The sequence below is a fragment of the Lonchura striata genome, chromosome 5 (genome assembly GCF_046129695.1).
Source record: "Lonchura striata isolate bLonStr1 chromosome 5, bLonStr1.mat, whole genome shotgun sequence".
NCBI classification, from domain to species: domain Eukaryota; kingdom Metazoa; phylum Chordata; class Aves; order Passeriformes; family Estrildidae; genus Lonchura; species Lonchura striata.
This window is the reverse complement of record NC_134607.1, coordinates 20,772,984-20,791,196: the sequence shown is the minus strand read 5'-3', so window position 1 is coordinate 20,791,196 and position 18,213 is coordinate 20,772,984. Positions and strand designations below refer to the sequence as shown.

Sequence of the window (18,213 nt, the reverse complement as noted above, 5' to 3'; positions counted from 1 at the left end):
GGTATTTTAAGATCTTTCAGAAAAATACATTTCTAGGACTGTCTTTTACTCTACAGCTGTCTGTGCCAGTAGGCTGTGACCACACCTTTTTTTGACATAAAAAGATCCTTATGCTGATACTACACTCTGAGCATCTGTACTGAACTCTAACAAATATTTTGGGGAAAAACCCCAAGAAAAGCATTTTCAACAAAACTACTGGCACAGGAACACACAAAAAAAAGAAAAAAAAAAAGATACTGTTATATATTAATTTAGCTAATTCTACTTAAAGTACTTAAAGGCAACTTTGGGCTGAAGTTGTACTAAAGTTTTCCCATAGAATATCAGGGACACCAGCCTGCATTAGTTTTAGGAACGGATGGGAATTGCTTGTAAAAGGAGTTACATAAGATGGCTCTTTGCAATACCAGGGATCTGAGTTCAGTGACTCAGGGGATCCTTCTGGATCCGATGTATCTCTGTGAAGGCTGTAAGGTTGCTGGCAACAGCCAAACACACAGTGACACTTCATTATTTTAGCAGTGGCCTGTAGTATGTGAGTGGTTCCATATTTTCTTGCCTGAGCCAGCAGCCTCCTCCTCTCAGTATGAACCCATGCTTCTGTCAACCTTCCTTCCCAGCACTGTTCCTGTTTCTGCTATCTTCATCTTCTGGGCAAATCCCATGGAAGAAACAGAGAAGGATCTTGTTTCTGTACTGGCTTCTCTTTCCCACTTCCTCATCTTTATTACCAGAACAGGAAATGTTAACTTTATTTTACATATATTAACACCCCTGAGGAAACTATACATATAGGTGAAGGACAGGATATGGAGTAAGCTGACAGATGACTTCTGGAATCAACTGTGCTTGGGGAACATGATGCTGACAGATGCAGGAACTGGGAGAGGAACATCAAAAGGCTGCCTAGGTAAACAAGAGCACCAATTCCTTCAAAAACCTTTAATTGACACAAGCACCATGAGAAAGTGGCTAGGGCAGACACATATGCAGGTATCTCGGAAAAAATGAGCAGAAGAGCAGAGGCATGCAAATGATGGATTGCACATGCACGGGGCAGGGGGCACCTTCCTTTTAGTTGGAAAGAAAAGTAACATGAATTGCAGCTGGCATGCTGTAACTGTAGGTATTTCTGAAGCCAAGTTTTGTTGAAGATGAGCACAGTCAGCCTTAGATGATCTTCTCTTATTAATGTCTGTGAAAGGAATTTTGCTCAGCCCAAGCTCTCTTCTGTTTATAAAGTAGCGTAGTGACAGTGTTGCCAGAAGAGACCAGTGGAACTATCTGGTTTACACTGGCCACTGGTCAGTCTGCACGGAGGAAGGGAATTCACTCTCCTAGGTAGTATCAGTGTCTGTAGGAGTTGAGAAGAACCACTGCCCCCAGGGCTGCTGACCAGAACGCTCAGCCTGGGAGACACTTGCTGACTTGAGTTTGAGAAAAGGGCAAGCAGTCATCGATTTCTGAGCTTACACCAGATTTAGCTGGCTTTTGTTGTGTGTGGCTGGTACTAGTTACCAGAGGATTTGTACTGTGTGTTGGAAGAAGAGCCAGCCCTAAAAGCTATTATAGACAACAGACACAGAAAAGATCCATTCCAGACTGCATCTCAGCTGCTGAACAACTGGATGTGAAGCTGTCATATCCTTTTAGATGATCGACTGATAATGAGGTTCTTTTGATCTGCTTGGAGCACAGAGAATTACCTTCAGTGCCTGCCTCTGACTGGCAGGGGGAGGCTTGAATGCAGAGTTTAAGTCTCCAATTCACCAGGAGTTCAGGGGAAAACTGTTTCCATTATTAGAACATAATTTTAGCAAGAAATTAGAAATTCGTTGTTAAGCACACCAATTTCTTTCTTAGTTCTTAAGCTATTTCTCAGTTTATAATGGTTTATTATCAAGTAGACAATAACTACAGTGCACTGTCTGGAATTGTGAAGCGTATGCATAGGTCAAGTAGATCCCCAAAACTCAGGCTAGTGAAAGACAAAGGCTCTGCTGCAGTTAGCAGCAGGGAATTGCTTTTGATTTGTATCTAACATGCTGGTTTTATAATGACTGGGAGGAGGGGACAAGGACATGCACAAAGTTATAAGTTATTGGAAAAAATATGTGGTCAATGGAACCACCTCAGAGTTACCTGCCTCAGGAAACACCCAAATAAAGTGGTAACTGCAGTTAGGAAGAAATATAGTTGTGGGTTTTTTTCCCAGTAGTGAGATGCAAAGAGCAATGGGCAGCTCATGAGCTTGGATGAATTTTTTGGAAGATGGAACAAAGGCCTAAGTCCATTTGCTGGGTAGACAACAAAAATCTTTGCTGATTTTGAGACAGCAGGAATAAAGCCATATAGACTGCTTTCTAAAAAAAAAAACAACTTCAAAAATTCTCTGTATTAGCTCTAACCTAGGTTTGGAGAGCTTAACTGAGAGTTCTGGTGTTTTGGGATGTATGTTCATATGTAAGGAAGGCAGAGGGGCTGTATTTGCCTCCCAGGTTCATATGGTCAGTTTTTAAGTGATTGCAGAGATGCAAAAATTGATTCATGCAGTCTTCACTACCTGAAAGCACAGAGTCTGACTGGGGCCACATATCCAGGGCAGAGTAATATTGACAAAAGTAGTTGTCTTTACCCTTGCATCTTTCTACCCCTTCCAAAATGAAGAACTCCTCCACTGAAACTGGTGGGCCCATGCTGAGATGGAAATATATAATGAGAAAGATGGACTGAAGTCAGAAGTCTGTTCAAAAATGTTCAAGTCTCTAGCAGCATTTAGGTCTAAAACATGGATCCATTTTCTGGCCTTCTGAGCCTTAGACACAGAAACTGGAATCCGGATCCTCACCGTGCCTTGCACACGTTAAGCCTCCCAGCACTGGTCCAGATAATAGCAAAGAGTCACCATCTGGCTGGATTTTACGGTTTGATGAAGTGCTCAGTTTTAAGGCAAGCACGTGTCTGGCACCTGGGGACTGTGGAGCCCTGATCCCAGTTCTGGCACAGGTTTTCTGTGGCCCTGGGCAAGTCACGTCCTCTTCAGAGGAGGGAATTCATCAAGTGCCCCATGGCCCTGCTGAAATGGCAAAGGGCTGTAAAACAATCCTCAATCTCTCAGAGGAGAGGCCGGCTGGAGGGGCTCTTAGCAGTGCTAAGCCAGCTCCCTGCCACAGCTCCAGAGGTGCTTGTGCTGAGACATGGATGAGGAGGGCTCCCGTGGGTCCCTGTGGGAGGGCTGCAAGCCAGTGACCTTCTTTCAAGGCTTATGTTCCCACTCACTAGGGCCATCCTCATTCTCAAGAGACTTGGGGCAAAGTACAGGCACATTTTTAGCCCCTCTAGTTTGGTTTTGCAGCTGTGTGACACCAGTTGCTGTCAGGCTTTACAGGTGATCTGAGCAGGGCTTGCAAGTCTATTGTCAGGTGCACAGCACTTTTCATTCATTTGCCATTTGTTACCACTAACCAGTGAAATATTGTTCAGTCTTTGTAAGTTTTTAATTATGATGTATTCCCATTTTGCTATAAACCACAGATATTTTTCTATTTACCATTAGAAAACATGAGAAAAGACGCAATAATTTCTCATCATCATAAGTCTATGTTTTTCATTGGTTTTCCTCCCTGTTTAAGTAAGAAACAAGGAGTCCAACAAATTAAAAAGCTCTCTTTGCTGCACATTGAAGCTTCTTTGTAAGGAAAACTCTTAATGAGATATGGGAGTTACAAACAAAACCAATTGTGCATAGTGGGAGCCCTTCCGTTACTTTCATCTTAAAATTATTACATCGCAGTATGCCTTTATTTCATAATATATCCTCTCTGAATGCCATAATTGGGCAGTCTGCTTTCATTTTCCTTTATAGTTTGTTAGTTTGTTTTTCTTATTTCTATGTTTGGATACATTTACCTAAAAAAACAAACAAAAAAAACCCAAACCAAACAAAAGTTAAATACCTGTAAGAGTTATGTAAATTATTTGAAGTGACGCAGTTTTTCTGAACTCTAAACTAGTGACCTGTGTTGCTCTCAGTTCCAGAACCAGAAGCCCTGTGCTTTGCTCTCACCCCATAGCATTCTGCACCTCAGCTCTAGCTTCATTCTGTTTCTCACAACCAAACAGCAGGGCTGGACATGTACAGTATTCATTGGGATACACAGCATTTAAACCTTTATCTGCAAAGCAAGTGATAACTTATACTACATGGAGTTAGGTACCTTTTCCAACAGCAGTACACACCTCTAGCTCATATCAGAAAATGGACTGCATGTGGCATTTCAGCCGGGACTGATGCTCAAGACCTTCCTGCTCAACATCAATCCTAGGAAGCTTCTCCTGGGCACTATATACAAGGAAGAAAAAAGTTGCAATGGAATGGAAACCTTGTGGTATTTTTCTAGCCACAGCTCCTAGAGCTAAAGCCTTCAGATTTTGTCAGGTGTTGTTCAGAATATGGTATCTAATTCAGCAGTTAGACAGTGGTGGCAGGGTTGATCTGGGCAATACCAGCTCCAGCAGTGCAGCCATGAGCTTACATAAGACCTTCTTTCTGAAGGCATTCACAGTATAAAAAGGGGGGAGGGGAGGTTGTCTGGGAAGATGATTCAGATGGCTGCAAGGATGGGGCTTACCAGAGGAAAGTAATGTGACAGCTCTGAGGTTCTGTATTTTACCTCATCAGTCCATGCATTATAATTTTTTTCCTGACTACAGTAAGATTCCTTCCATAAATTGCCACTTTGACCAACCATATTCTAGGAATCCATAGGCATTTGTTCTGTTTCTGCTGCTGGTTTTGTAATGCTTATTCCATTGCCAAGAGATTACTTCAAGGTGGCAATTATGATGGAACACAGGCTGCCTCCTAGAGAGAAGTAAGAAGTAAGCATCAGAGTTTCAACCCAGATCTGCATTCAAATAAGCCTCCATTGTAGGCACAGGCTTAGGTCAGGCAAGAGTGATGAATAAATGCAGCTGATATAGGTATCACCAGAGTAGCTGATAGTGGGTGACCCTCACTTACTGCCAGACATGTTTAGTTTCTATGCTTTGCTGGATCCATCATTCTTAAGGCTGCTCCTTTCTTCCTAAACTTATTACAGGGTATCCTTCACCCTCAAAAATCCATTCATCCCCAAGCTTTCATCAGCTTGAGGTGAATGAGCTGCAAGGTTCCTCCTCAGGGTTGCACACAGACCTTTTCTCTCAATCAGGTTACCCCTGAGCACATTCTTTGATCCTCCTCCATCTCTGCTGTAACTGCTTCCATTTCCACACGTGCAGTGTACACATTGCTTAATCTTTCATGTCCTGTAGCTCTGACCACCCAACCTAGGAGACCACCTGGGAGAGGACTAGGGAGCAAGGACCCTTATCCTCAGCAGGTTTCTGGTGCCCCCAGCAGCTGTAGCCTTAGAGGCTCACTCCCTCTGCTGGTGCTCCCGAGCTGCAGCTGGGCCATCTCAGGCACCAAAGCAGAAATTGTTCATTTGGTTGAGTCTTTTGGTTAACCTCTTCCTCCACAGTGTGGAGAACATTACTCTCTCACTCTCTTAAAACTCTTTGATAAATAACCCTGAGCTGTTTGGGTCCTGGAAGAGGTTCTTCAAGAGCTTTTCCAATCCAGCTGTGCTGTGTTGACATCTCTGTTGTCACCAGTCCAATGGGAAGAAAAATGGGGGGAAAAAAGAGAAGGAATGTAGAGTGTATTTCTTCAGGCTTGGTTTTGAAGTCCAAACACAAAAGTATTAGTTTAAGGATTTTGTGGAAGGCTAAAAAGAAATCTACTCAGGCTGATACTCATCTGTGCTCAGAGCTGAGAGAACAGCAGCAACACGATTGCATGAGCAGTGTCGGGATCAGCAGGATTGTCAGGATCAGTACACGAAGTTCAGCCATATGAGAGGCCAAAGAACATCTCAGAACTTCTACATCATAGGCAGTGTTCTGTATCCTCACTGACCCAGAGTGCTGCTTTTCACTGAAGGAAGTCTGTGCATGTTGATGTCCTTTGCTTAAAAAGGTAACTACATGCTTTGCTGAGCAAGGGCTGGTCAATTTAGAGTATTAAGTGATTCTTAGTTCATCCACTGCTTTAGTTCTAGGCCTTAGACCTCATGAAAAAAATCCAGCTGTTCCCTTTCTAAATCCTTTCAGGTCATTTAAACCTGCTTCACTATCAGTGAAGTATTTGTTGTTCTTCATAGGTTTGGTTTTGGTTTGTTCTTAAAATGTTTTGGCTATGTTAATATTTTTAAAAAGTTCTAGAGTCCTGTGACAGCACACTAGGTAATGATCATTACCTAGCGTTTGCAGCCTGTCTTTTCAGGACTTTATTATTATCATCAGTGTATTATCAGATCTGCTACCCTCAGGAGGAATGGAATGGCTATCTGTGTGCTGTATCATGCACTTGCTACATATGCAGTCACCTCCTCCTGTGAGCTTCATGGAAACAGCGTACATTTAGTTGACAGCATATCACCTGTAAAAGCACACAACTGCCAGCACACAAATGCACCTGCATGTTGAAATCTCACTCAAAATGTCTGATCTCAAGCTCTTGAGAAAGTAGTTTCATTTATCTAACATTTACACTAGTTTAGAAAATTTTAACGCTTTAATGAACTGCTTTAGGAACAGCAAATGGTTTAGACATTTTAACACCTTAACATCCTTACACAACTGTCAGCATATTCAGCCAGTATTATTTAAAACATTTATTACAATGGTTTGGAAAACATTTTTAACCTCTATGAATAAGATGTGTATTTAGTTCTGCTTAAGACCTAGCCCAGCAAAGACCTTTCCAAACACAAGCATGGGATTTTTTGAAGTGATCCAAGTGCTTTGCTGGACCATGGCCTTATTCCTCAATTCCCACATCTTCTGTTCTTGACTAATCAAGGCTTCAGAACTGCTCCTAGTATTTTTCACTGACAGACTCTGTTCATTCAGGTTTTAGAGTTTATTCCTGTTCACCAAAAGTCCCAGTTAGATATGCTGGATTTTCATATCATTCCTTAAGGTACTTTTCTAGGGTCTTTTTCATCTTGTTCATTCATTGTACTTAGCAAGTTTTAACCTAGGTATGATGTTCATGGACTGCAGTTCTTGGAATAAGAGTTTACAAGCATAAGGTATGCGTAGAGAAGACACATGACATGATGATTTGCAGTAGTGGCACCTAGGGAAACAAAAAGAAAGTTAAGAGTTGGTCAATAACTTCTGCTGAAAAAACCCAATTGCCACTAGACACTGTTGTTTTATCCACCTGCATTTAAACACTGGCCACAGTCCCAGAAGCCCCAAATGCTTGAGACACATTTTAGTGCTTAAGTCATAGCTTTAAAGTCCTTAAATAATCTGACTGAAATCAACAGGAGCTTAATGTTAAACTTGCACTTTTCTAGGAGGGCAATCACAATGCTCAGGAGCTAACAGGACTGACTTCTGCTTCGTCAGCACTCACATAAATGTCAACAAATTCAGCAGTGCACAGTGACACAAAGAAGGTGAACAAAGCCAAGTGTTTCTGAAAAAATGGTTAATGGTCCAATTTCTGTGCTACATATATGTCACAAAAAGAAGCGTCAGGAAGAAAGAAGGTTTTAAATACACAATTTCACCCTATAATGTCTCAAATCATTACACTTTCCAGAAAAGAGGCCCTTCTCATCTTACATCTTTAAACTTTAGTCAGCATAGAAATTCAGTAAAACCGCTTTAACACGTATTCTTTGTGCTCTTTGCTCTAATGATCTCAAAATTCAGAGATAAGGGGATTTTTTGTCAAATAGATATAACCATGACTATATAAGGAATAAACAGGCTAGCCAGCCATCTTTACAGTATTGGGACTCAAATTCAGTGGTGGTAGAAAATATTTCTTATAAAAATCCATTTCCAATCTCCCTATTTCTTCTTTCTCCCATATATGAAATTTTCTGATTTTGGAGAGTTGAGAAAGCCACTCCTTTGGGAACACAGAGTGACTCAGCATTTCCTAATGGTCTAACAAAGCTCTTTTTTTTTTTTTTTTTTTTTGTTCCTGTGTTTCAAATTTATATTTCTGCCATAAAGTCATAATAGTCTGAAGATCCAATCAAAGAAGAATTAGCAGAACTCCTGCAGGTTTCTGTGGTACAGAATGAGGATCACAGTCAATGCAGGTTTATAACCACTTTCCCAGTCCATAATTATAGGAACAGGTACATTTTAGGGTGGGAGGAAGTGACCTGAATGGGAGCCGTTCTCTAGCCATGGCAAGCAAGCAGTTGCTCTCTACAGGAGAGACAGAATTCCTTGCAGGCCCTGGAAGCCTGATGAGACACAACTTCTCTGCTATGAGCACATGTCTGGCATCTGATTACACCTCCTAGGGACTGAGGAGCAGAGACTACTCACTGCACCCAGGCTCAAAGCTACACCATTCTTGGCCAGCTTTGTACTCGATGGGGACCACCCAGAAAGGTGCAGTAAGCACGAAACTCTATCAAAAAGAGATCACAAAAACAAGTACATGAAAGAACATTTGGTATTGGAATTGACACTAAACTGGTCAGAAAAAGGCAACTGTACCATTCAAGGCTGAATTTAGACCAGAAAAAAAATTTTCTTCATCCATAGTTTAAAATGCACATACTAGGGAGATCAGAATACCTTGTCACCAAAAAAGGACCAAATTTTGCTCATTGCATTCACTGCAGTTCTGCTCCTAAGCATCTGTGCAACAGCTAAATTGGAAAATCGGCATAAACCCAGTACATCACAGTAAGTTTCAACCACATTTTTTACAGGGACAAATTCTGTCACAGCCACAAGAACCCCTTTTCCCTGTGAAAATACCAGTTCAGGCCCCAACACTGATCTGCTGTTACTATCTTGCAGAAAAACCTACCCAGGGGCTAGTCCTTGTCTGAGAGGAAGGGCTCATCTTCTGTAAGACAAGTACCCTTAATGCCAGCCACAAACAATGTTTCTAAAAGATTTCTTGCAGCAATGCCTATTTAATGCCTGAGTCACTGAAAAGGCCCATTTGGAAATTTTTTTTAATGACTTCGTCTCTACTGTGATGCTCATTATAGGGCCACTTACCTCAGATACTGGTAGACACAGTATAAAATTTAGCAGAAGCTCTCTTATTGATTACTCTCACATCAGACAGCTTTTCACAGAACCAGATTGCAAGAATGTCTGGCTCTGTCTGAGACAGTAGTTTCTTTCACAATTATTTAAGGAGTTACTTAACTTTGCTATGAACTTCAAAAAATGAAATTTATTAGCAACACCTTAAAAATAAAATGTAGCATTACTTCTAAAGTTCAAATTCCTAATTTTCTTCTTCAAGGTACTTTCAGTTCCTGTGGACTCTGAAAATCTTCAAAGACTGCTCTGAAAGTCAAGGTCTTATTGAAAAAATAATTGAGCTACATCTCCATGTGAGGTTTTTTAAAGGCAATGCTTTACAGAGTTAGAAGTAGTTGGTTCTTTGATTTATGGCACATGCTTCCTTTCACATTACTTCCTACAACTGTTATTTGCATTGCACTAGCTTTAAGAGACCTGGGTCAGAAAAAAGCTTCCCTTTTTACACACATGGAATACACACTCAAGAAAAACAGACTCTCAAAAAGGGTTATGGCACAAGAGCCAGCAGCGCCATGCCCAACTGAAAATCACCAATTTCAGGATGTCCAGAGGATGAGCAAGATGCTCATCTCTCCTCTGGATTACACATGTTTACCCACCTCTGTCTAAACACCTGCTTCCCCAGGAGCAGAGCTGCTGCTGCTGTCAGCAGACAAAGGGGGTGCTTGGTTTCTGGCCAGAAGCCACATGCTTCAGAAGAAAGGTCTGACCAAGGGCAGAAACAGTAGCTGTCACCTTTACACATCTACAAACTGAGAATACACCTTACTTTCCTTCTTCATTACATCATGGAAAAATCACTCTTGAGACAGTGAAGTGAATAAAGTCCAATTTCCTGCTTCTCCCAATAAATTGATGCTAATATCAAAGATATGATGTTTCCAACTGTGGTTTTTTTTGAGTTTAGAAATTAATCTTTCTCCTCCTCCTTTTAATTCTCTTTTACCAACATAATATTAGTGTAACTTGAACTTGCACCACTTATTTTTTCTTCCCTTAGTTATGGGATTTCAGGTCACCTGGTTTTGCAAAGCTTGCAAGAACATTGTATCTCCCTATTGGTCTCACAAGTTTGTTTTCTGCTTGCCTAAAACAAAACCAGGTCAAAGCAAAATATCAGAGACCTCTAAGACTGTAAACAGAAGTTTGTTTATATTCTAATAATAGTGGTGTATTTTCAGCATGCTACAGGACAACTTTAAATCTAACATCTCAAAATTGCTGAAGAGAAAAGACAGTTAAAGCAAAACCCAGTGTGTTACATGTGGTGAACTCCACAAAGCTTTGACATTCAGTTTTATGCTTCCCCTACATGAAAAACCAGTTTGTTTTCAGGAGACCAACTCAGTACTGTGTTAGGTCTCAGAGTAAGACAGCAAGACCATTAGGCAGTCTAGAGAGAAGTTTCCTAGGGACAAGGCATTCAGGCAGAAGCCAAAGGAATTTCCAAACAGGCAGCTGCTTGTCTCTCAAGTTCCAACATAGCATCAGTGCCTGATGCTTTGAGGAGGAACTCCTTGTTTTACAAGATTACAAAGCAAAAGGCATTTGGGAGTGGCACAGCTAAAGAAAACCAAATGCATGGGATTATGAACTCCATAGCTAGAGAACAAGAAAGCAGGGGATATTGCTTTTTGCTCCTGTTCTTCTGAGCCTGCTCTCACTATTCAGCCTTGTGAGCTTCAAGGTGGGAGTGTAGCAAGAAGATGCGCGACTAGTCCAGTACATTGACACTGCTGTTACCCCTTTTCAAAATACAGATGATGTATGGGATTGGGTGCATGACAACACCTTGCAAGGCTGGGACAGAAGGTCAGCAGACAGACTGAAGGATACAGCCTGCCTTTGGAAGAGAACACTTGTGCCCCCACAACAGGAGAAATCCCCGGCCCATTGACTACACACTCAATTCAGTCCTAACTTCGGTCAGACCACAATAAAGAACCATCCCCATTTTTCCAAATACCAGTTTTGAACTTTTTGATTAAAGTGCATGAGATTGTTAATTAGTGCCTGTGAACTCTTGAAAACTGAGAAGCACTGCAACCAAAGGCAAGGTTCTGTTACACAGAGGAACTTGACAACTTACCATCCAGAGTACCCTAGCAAGCCACACTGGCCACAAACATCCACTTCGAAGGCATCACTTGAAATCATCAGTCTCTCCAACAAAAGCATGCTGGCTCCATAACCTATCAAACAATCCCGTTCCATCTCTCCAAGACGTAAACCACCATCACGGGATCGACCTTCAGTGGGTTGCCTTTGAAATAAACATTAGAGAAATGTAGTAAGTACTCCAAAACACACATTCTATGACTCTAGGTTGTCTTCAAACTGTAAGAACAACACAGGGTTGATGGGCTTTACAAACCAGAGCTGCTGATCTCACAAATGTGCTGCTCCTGTACCCGCAATATGATGCAGTTCTGTAAGTGGCAACTGCAGCACCAGGCTGCAGCTCTTTACCTCTCAGAATGCAGCTGAATAAGTGAAAACAAAAAGATTTCTAAGAGTATCCAAGACAATCTGGACACAGATTTGGCACTTTTTCTTGATGAGACATTGTCGTTTGTAGCTAACAAAATGAAACAATATTCAGCAGTTAATGAATCAATCATCAGCCTAATGTTTCAGCTGAACTACAGCTAAGACTAATTTCTAAAATAAAGATGGTTTTGATCTGTGAGAGAACACACCAAAATAAGTCAGCAAACAAGTAGTACACATATTGCTACCTCATGATTGAAATGCTATTTTTTAAAGTAACATTTATCTAGTTTATTTTTTTCATGTATGATAGTTAATATACTCATTTTTGTGTTCTATAGGTTCCTCTACACAAGTTAAACTATTATTTATTGTCTGAGGTGTCTTCCTGTCCTTATGGTGCTAGAGGAAAATTTTAATAAAGTAGTAGAGGATACACTAAAGTTTTTGAGGTAAAAAAATAAGATACTGTATATAATCTTAACATTACAACTGCATAAGACAATCTTTTGTTGGATACAATCAAAACTTTTAACCTCTTGTTCGTCATTCTGCAATTTCATAGTAACAATTCTACTCTCATATACCAGTACAATGATGTAGTACTTAGGTTGCAAATATCAGAGCAAACTATGAAGCAAAAACAATCCTGAATTCCTACAGCACTAATATACTGCATGCATTTTGATGAGCATTTCCATCTTAGTATATTCCCTGAAACATGACAGCAAAGAGAAGGAATTTAAAAGAAGTTACTGAGCTTCAATGCTCCCTGAAACCTCATATTTATGTGCTGTTTATGACACTTGTAGCAGTGTAATCCACTTAAAATATTCAATGACAGATCTGGCTCATTACTTTTGGAGTATATTTTGTTTCTATTATTTCTAATAACTGCATTTGTTAAGCTTATTACAGATAATAAAAATAAGATTTTGCCCACTTGCGGCAAACCATAGGAAAGAACTTATAAAAGCCTTCAACATCTAATAATCTTTTGTAACATGTAAAAACTAAGCCTAATTACCAGATCAAAATACCTTCTAAAGATGCAAGTTGTATTTGTTTCTAGGGGGAAGTAGTTTCTCTTACTCTGACCACACTGGAACTTTAAAACTAATCTGCTTGTAATTCAAATTGTCCTTTTCATTCATATAACCTTCTGTTTTTCCAACTGTTGGGAGAATGGATAGAAGTTGTTTACATCCTGATTACACTCCCCAGGGCCCCCTCCCTGGATGATGGCACCATCACTGTTCAGATGCTGTTTTAAAGGCTAACCCTGTGTGAATGCAGTTTCTCTTCTGAAGTGCCAAGAGGCAGATTTTAAAAGCAGTTTGGACCTCCAAGGAATCAGGCATTTACTACAGTGCTAGAAGTGCCCAAGTTGTTTTATGAACTGACTGCTATAATATTATTTAATACACAAGTCTGCTTTCAGAAGTTTCACCTGCTGCTGTTGTACAGGTCAAAATGACAAAATAATTTTACAAATGTGAGCCCAAATAAAGTCCCACCCAAATTATGGCAGGATAAAACCTCTGGAAATAGTATGGGATCTCAACTCCATGTGTAGATATGCCATGGGTCTTTCAACAGATAGAGGGTGAACATTTTTAAGGCCGATGAAATTACATTTCAAAAATACATAAAACTCCCCAAACAAAAAAATCCAACTTGAACCTTTAGCTGCTAAGTTTCACTCTCACTATGATTAAAGAGTAGTCTTTTCTAAAGTACCAAAAATTTAAATACTGAGATTGAGCCTTTGAAATGAGTCTATCTTCTGCTTCCTAAGATTATCAGATTCTTCTTCCAGCTCACAGAAGTTTTAAAATTCCTCATATAAAAAGTTGTTTAAAATGTTAAAACAGTACTTATAAAGCATTTGTGCTTCCCCATTCCCACTATACACATGTACAGTGCAGCTGTTGCCTCGGGTGACTAACTTCTTTCTTTATTCTAAATATAACATCAGAAAACAAAGTAGACTCTTGAAAATAAAATTGGGAATATAATGAAAAAGAGCTATTTTTAATATTAAGGAAATATGTAAGTTCCTAAAATCCTCAAATGCTAAATAAAATGCAGTGATGTTTTAAATAAAAAAATAAGTGGTCTTCATTCTATTTAACAGTTGCCTTTAGAATAAAAAAAAACATAAAACAATTAACTTCAGTGTTTTTAAGCACATTAAGAATTTATTGGCACTAATTCTGAATTTTCTGCAAGAACAGTGGGTTCAGCTGAATGGTCTTATTCCTTGTTTCACTGGCCAGTGGGGGAAATAACTCTGCCTCCATGGTCTCAGCAGATCTCCCTTAAGCCTACTAGGGAAAACAAGTAGTTTGAATGAAGTTGTTAGCTGAAACTCTGACCTCCAAGAAGTGGAACATTACCTAAAAACCCTGCCTTGAAGGAGGAGGGCATCCTGTGCTCACAGAGCCCAGAGCACAAAGGGGAGCCCTGAGCACTGCTTGTCCCAGTGCTCCCCTGCAACACAACAGGACCTGGCACATCTGACATGTCCAAAGACACACAGGTGGCAGCTCTGGCAATGTCCATCAAAACAACTCTGTATGCAGAAAGCTTACACTGCTCTCTTGTAAGAAAAATTAAAAGCAGGTTATCTATTTAAAAGATTCAGTAGGACTGGGTATCTGAGCAAGACCACATATAGAACTGTGTTACACCTTAATTGTCAACTACCCATGGCATTGAAATTAAGGATTGCATTTCATTTCCAGTACCAGTCCAGAGGGCAACATCCTGGTGGGTTTGACCATGTTGACAAAGAGTGCTGCTTTGCAATTCTAAAATGTCTTGTTTTAATCGGAACAATAGCTAGAATCAGGGATGATCAAGAAGCTCAAGTATTCTGCCTTACTCCAGATGGAAATACAGCTTTGCTCTGTCACTTAGGGTACATTTGATATATAATAAAATGCATTTCAAGACAATGACAGCCAAATTCCACGTTGGAAGCTGTTACAGGATTACTTTTAAAATAAAAAAAGAATGTTAGATGCAATCTACTCTCCAGGAAGTGTAATGGATGATAAAAGAATAGAGAATAAGAAAGCTGGCAATGCTGACTCCCTCAGCAGAGGCAATGTCAATAACAAATGTTTAATTATTTGAGAAGAAAAAAGAAAATTCCTCAAAGACTAGTCAAGAGGCAGCATAAATTGAACATCCACTAGCGCTTTCCTGAAAGTCAAATAAAGTCAACTAAGGAGCCCTAATTACATAGTATGATGCTACTGACCAAACAAAGAATTTGCAGAAAGTAAGGGAAGGGAAAAATCACACAAACTTAATCTTTACATATAAACATGCATTGACTTGGTATTCAGGTTTTATTTAAATTCAGTATCTCTGAACAGCTGAGAAGTTGGGGAGGCAATACAAAGGCAAATCAAGGGATTTGGGTAAGCCAGGAGGTCCAGTAAATCCTGCATACTGTAAGCTAAGATAGTTTTCACTTTCATGTGAAGGACCAATAAAATGCTTAACACGCTGAAAAACAGAAAATGGGGCAGACAGCCTATTATTTGGGAATATCATTTATGTTCACATAGGCAAGCAGCTGCGCTTGTGCTACACCTCCTTTTCTCAATGTGGTTGATGAAAAAGTTCAGACAAGGGTTACAAAATCTTTTAATTATTTCTTTCCCAGTTCAACCACTGGCATTTATTTCCATGGAAAGCACAAGTTTGTCCTATAGACAGTGTGAGGCTGGAAAGCAAAAAGGCGTAGGAAATAAGCAATGAAAAGCCAAAGAGGAAGACACCTCTGTATCAAGTACAGCAGAGACTTGCTCCACCTTTCTCTAACAGCACATCAATAGGTAGAAGCTGCACTTACTAAGAGCTGTTGTACAGCCAGGTAAAGCAAGAGTGGCAGATCCTCACACAATCAGAGGCATAAAAATAACTGAAGAATTAAAGGATACAAATCATGTTTGTTACAGGGAAGAGTAAGGGACAGACATGACTGTGCTTACATGTTACAAACAGAACAAAGATTTCTATGGTCAGAATCAGTACAAGTTTTGACTGGTTAAAAAGAAAAGTGCCACCATGCAGGAGGTGAGGTATAAGGGTCAACATAATAGCCCAGAAACACTGGCAAAAGACATTTGGAATAATCTTTGCTAGAATATTCAAGATTAGCTGGAATTTAATTTTCTGTCAAGTTTCCGAAAATAACCCTATTGTGATGGAGAGAGGTGAACTAAACGACCCCTTAGAAGCATCCCCAAAGCAAAACCTGTGCCATAAACTCTTTTTTGTGAGCAAGGAATATCAGAAACTTTGAACATGAGTGCAAGCAGACACAGACCTTGGCTTTAAGGAGAAAATGTAAGTAAGTAGCACCAGTAAATGCAGGAGACTTCAATTTCCCCAAAGGGTTTCTTCAAAGTATGTTGAAATAGACCATATTTAAAAATTTCTTCCTTCTACTCATATCTGATTTTGTTAAAGAAAAATACCTATGATATGAGCTAAATACCTAACAAACCTCTTACAATACCTATTATATGAGCAATTTGACAGGAAGGGCCCACAATGTGTACTGCAAATCAGACTGTGTTTTTACCAGCTGCTAGCAGAAGTCTGAGAAGCAAACTCATGTTTTGAACCACATAGAGCACACCTGAACCTTCAGAACAACCTCCTGCCACAGTCTACTGTCAGAGTTTGCAACAATGTAATAACAAGTTCATAGCATTTGGTGCCAAGTATCACAAGGTAAAAACACTTAGTTTTACAGCTATCAGTCAGCTGGGCACACTTCTGCATGTACACAAGAATTTTGCACTTAGCCTCTAATAATACCTGGTGAGCACTGCTCTGGGTCCTCGAGCTCTTGCATGCATTTTATCCAACACCATGTGCTTCAGTTTCTGGTAATACACGGGACCAAAATAGATATATGCTTCCAAAGGCTCCCTGGAAGAGTAAAAAGCAAAGCAAAACCGACAACCACAGTTAGCACACATCTACCTTAAGAGAGGCAAGGGTGTCATGCACAGGAGAAATGTGAACCAATTTGGACATTATGAATCCCAGAAAAATGTGTTTGGGCTTTCTGGGCAACCAGTCTGAAACCTCTTCCAGGGAAATTTGCTGAACACAGGGAAAGTACACTGCCAGCACCACATGCTGCTGTCTCTACTGCAGCAAGGAACAAGCTCCTAAACTCTGCTCTTATGTTGTACAGACGTGCTGCTACAGCTGCAGATACCTGTTTCAGCTGTACCACGGTAAGCCCCTCCTCTGAACCTGTACAGGAGTGCTTCAACAGTGTCATCAGTAGCCAGGAAGGACTGTAAATGTCTCAGACTCTGAAGAGTGACTTAGTGTATTTCTGTTTACATTCATTCATAAAGGTAAGCATATATGTAAGCAAACACATTCAGCATAAATGCTCAAAACATCCTTTTTGTAGGAGCACTTTAAGAAATTTGCATTTACAACAACCACTTAGCATTGGCACACCGTGAGGCTGACAGTGTCCTCATCCACTAATTCTCCCAGCACAGCACCCTGAGGCACAACCCAAGGCCCAGAGGGGCGAAAGGTCTCCTTGAGTGGCTGTGCATCAGCACAGCTGTCCCGGCAGCATTCCCAGCAGCTGCATCCAGGGGACAAAGATTGCTGCCCTGGCTGGCACTGGGGGCTCAGATGAACTGGGTAAAGGGTTCTTGAGAACTGCATTTAGGCACTTTCATAAGCTTGAGGACATCTGTGAGCAGTGCAGAGGGTGCTACTCCATTCTGTGAGCTGGAATATGGCCGAAGATTTCTATGTTTAAAACACCCCCAACTGAAAGAAGAGTGTATGCGCCTAAGGATCAGAAAACAACCAGTGAAAAGCACTCAATCGTTTCCCAGCTGCCACCTTCACCCAGCTACCACCTACAGCACCGAGAATGACCAGAGTAAACACTGACAGACTCAGCATGGCCACTAATTTGTTTGAGAAAAAAAAAAAAAGGCAAAATGAAAATGTAAAAACAAGCAGGAGACAACAGTATTATACATCCCTTTCAGAGTCATTACTGACATTATGCAGTGTTATTCCAAAAGTTGACTATTGAAGAAAATAAAACTTCATTAGACATTTGAAATCCACAAACTTTCACATTCTTATGAAATCTGCCTTCAAATTTCATAACAAACAGATTAAGCCTGTGTAATTTGCATGGAAAAAAGTATCAGTAACCTTAAATAACATCTCCAAATGGGGCACTTTAAAGTTGAAGTTTGGGGATGGGGGATTTTTAGAGCTAGATGATTTTATTCTCCCTAGGAAACATGATTAGTCAGATTTTTTAAAAGCTAACATGTTATACCAACAGGAAGTGTTTCAAGCACCAGGATACTTGATATACAATTTATGAAATATGGAGTGAATAAGGAAAATAAAATTGTATCTCTGAAGCAAAAAGAGAAGCAACATATGGAATAAGTTGGTAAGAAAGGCAATTAAAATAAGAAGCATATAAAAAAAAAACTTGCAAAAAAGACCTAAACTTGCTCCTTGAGAAGAAGGGGACTGGAA

At 40.2% G+C, this 18,213-nt stretch overlaps 1 protein-coding gene across 3 annotated transcripts in view; it reads right to left on the bottom strand.

The window, feature by feature from the left end:
- Positions 1-6,603: 6,603 nt before the first annotated feature.
- Positions 6,604-18,213, bottom strand: part of POLR3B (RNA polymerase III subunit B) — a 71,620-nt gene continuing 60,010 nt past the window's right edge. For all 3 annotated transcript variants that reach the window (XM_077783375.1, XM_021535985.2, XM_021535973.3), the window contains exons 26-28: positions 16,486-16,599; positions 11,243-11,416; positions 6,604-7,189 (exon numbers count right to left, since the gene is read on the bottom strand). In XM_077783375.1, coding sequence (XP_077639501.1) covers positions 7,060-7,189; positions 11,243-11,416; positions 16,486-16,599 — 418 coding nt within the window. In that variant the 3' untranslated portion in view covers positions 6,604-7,059. The remainder of the gene's footprint in view (positions 7,190-11,242; positions 11,417-16,485; positions 16,600-18,213) is intronic.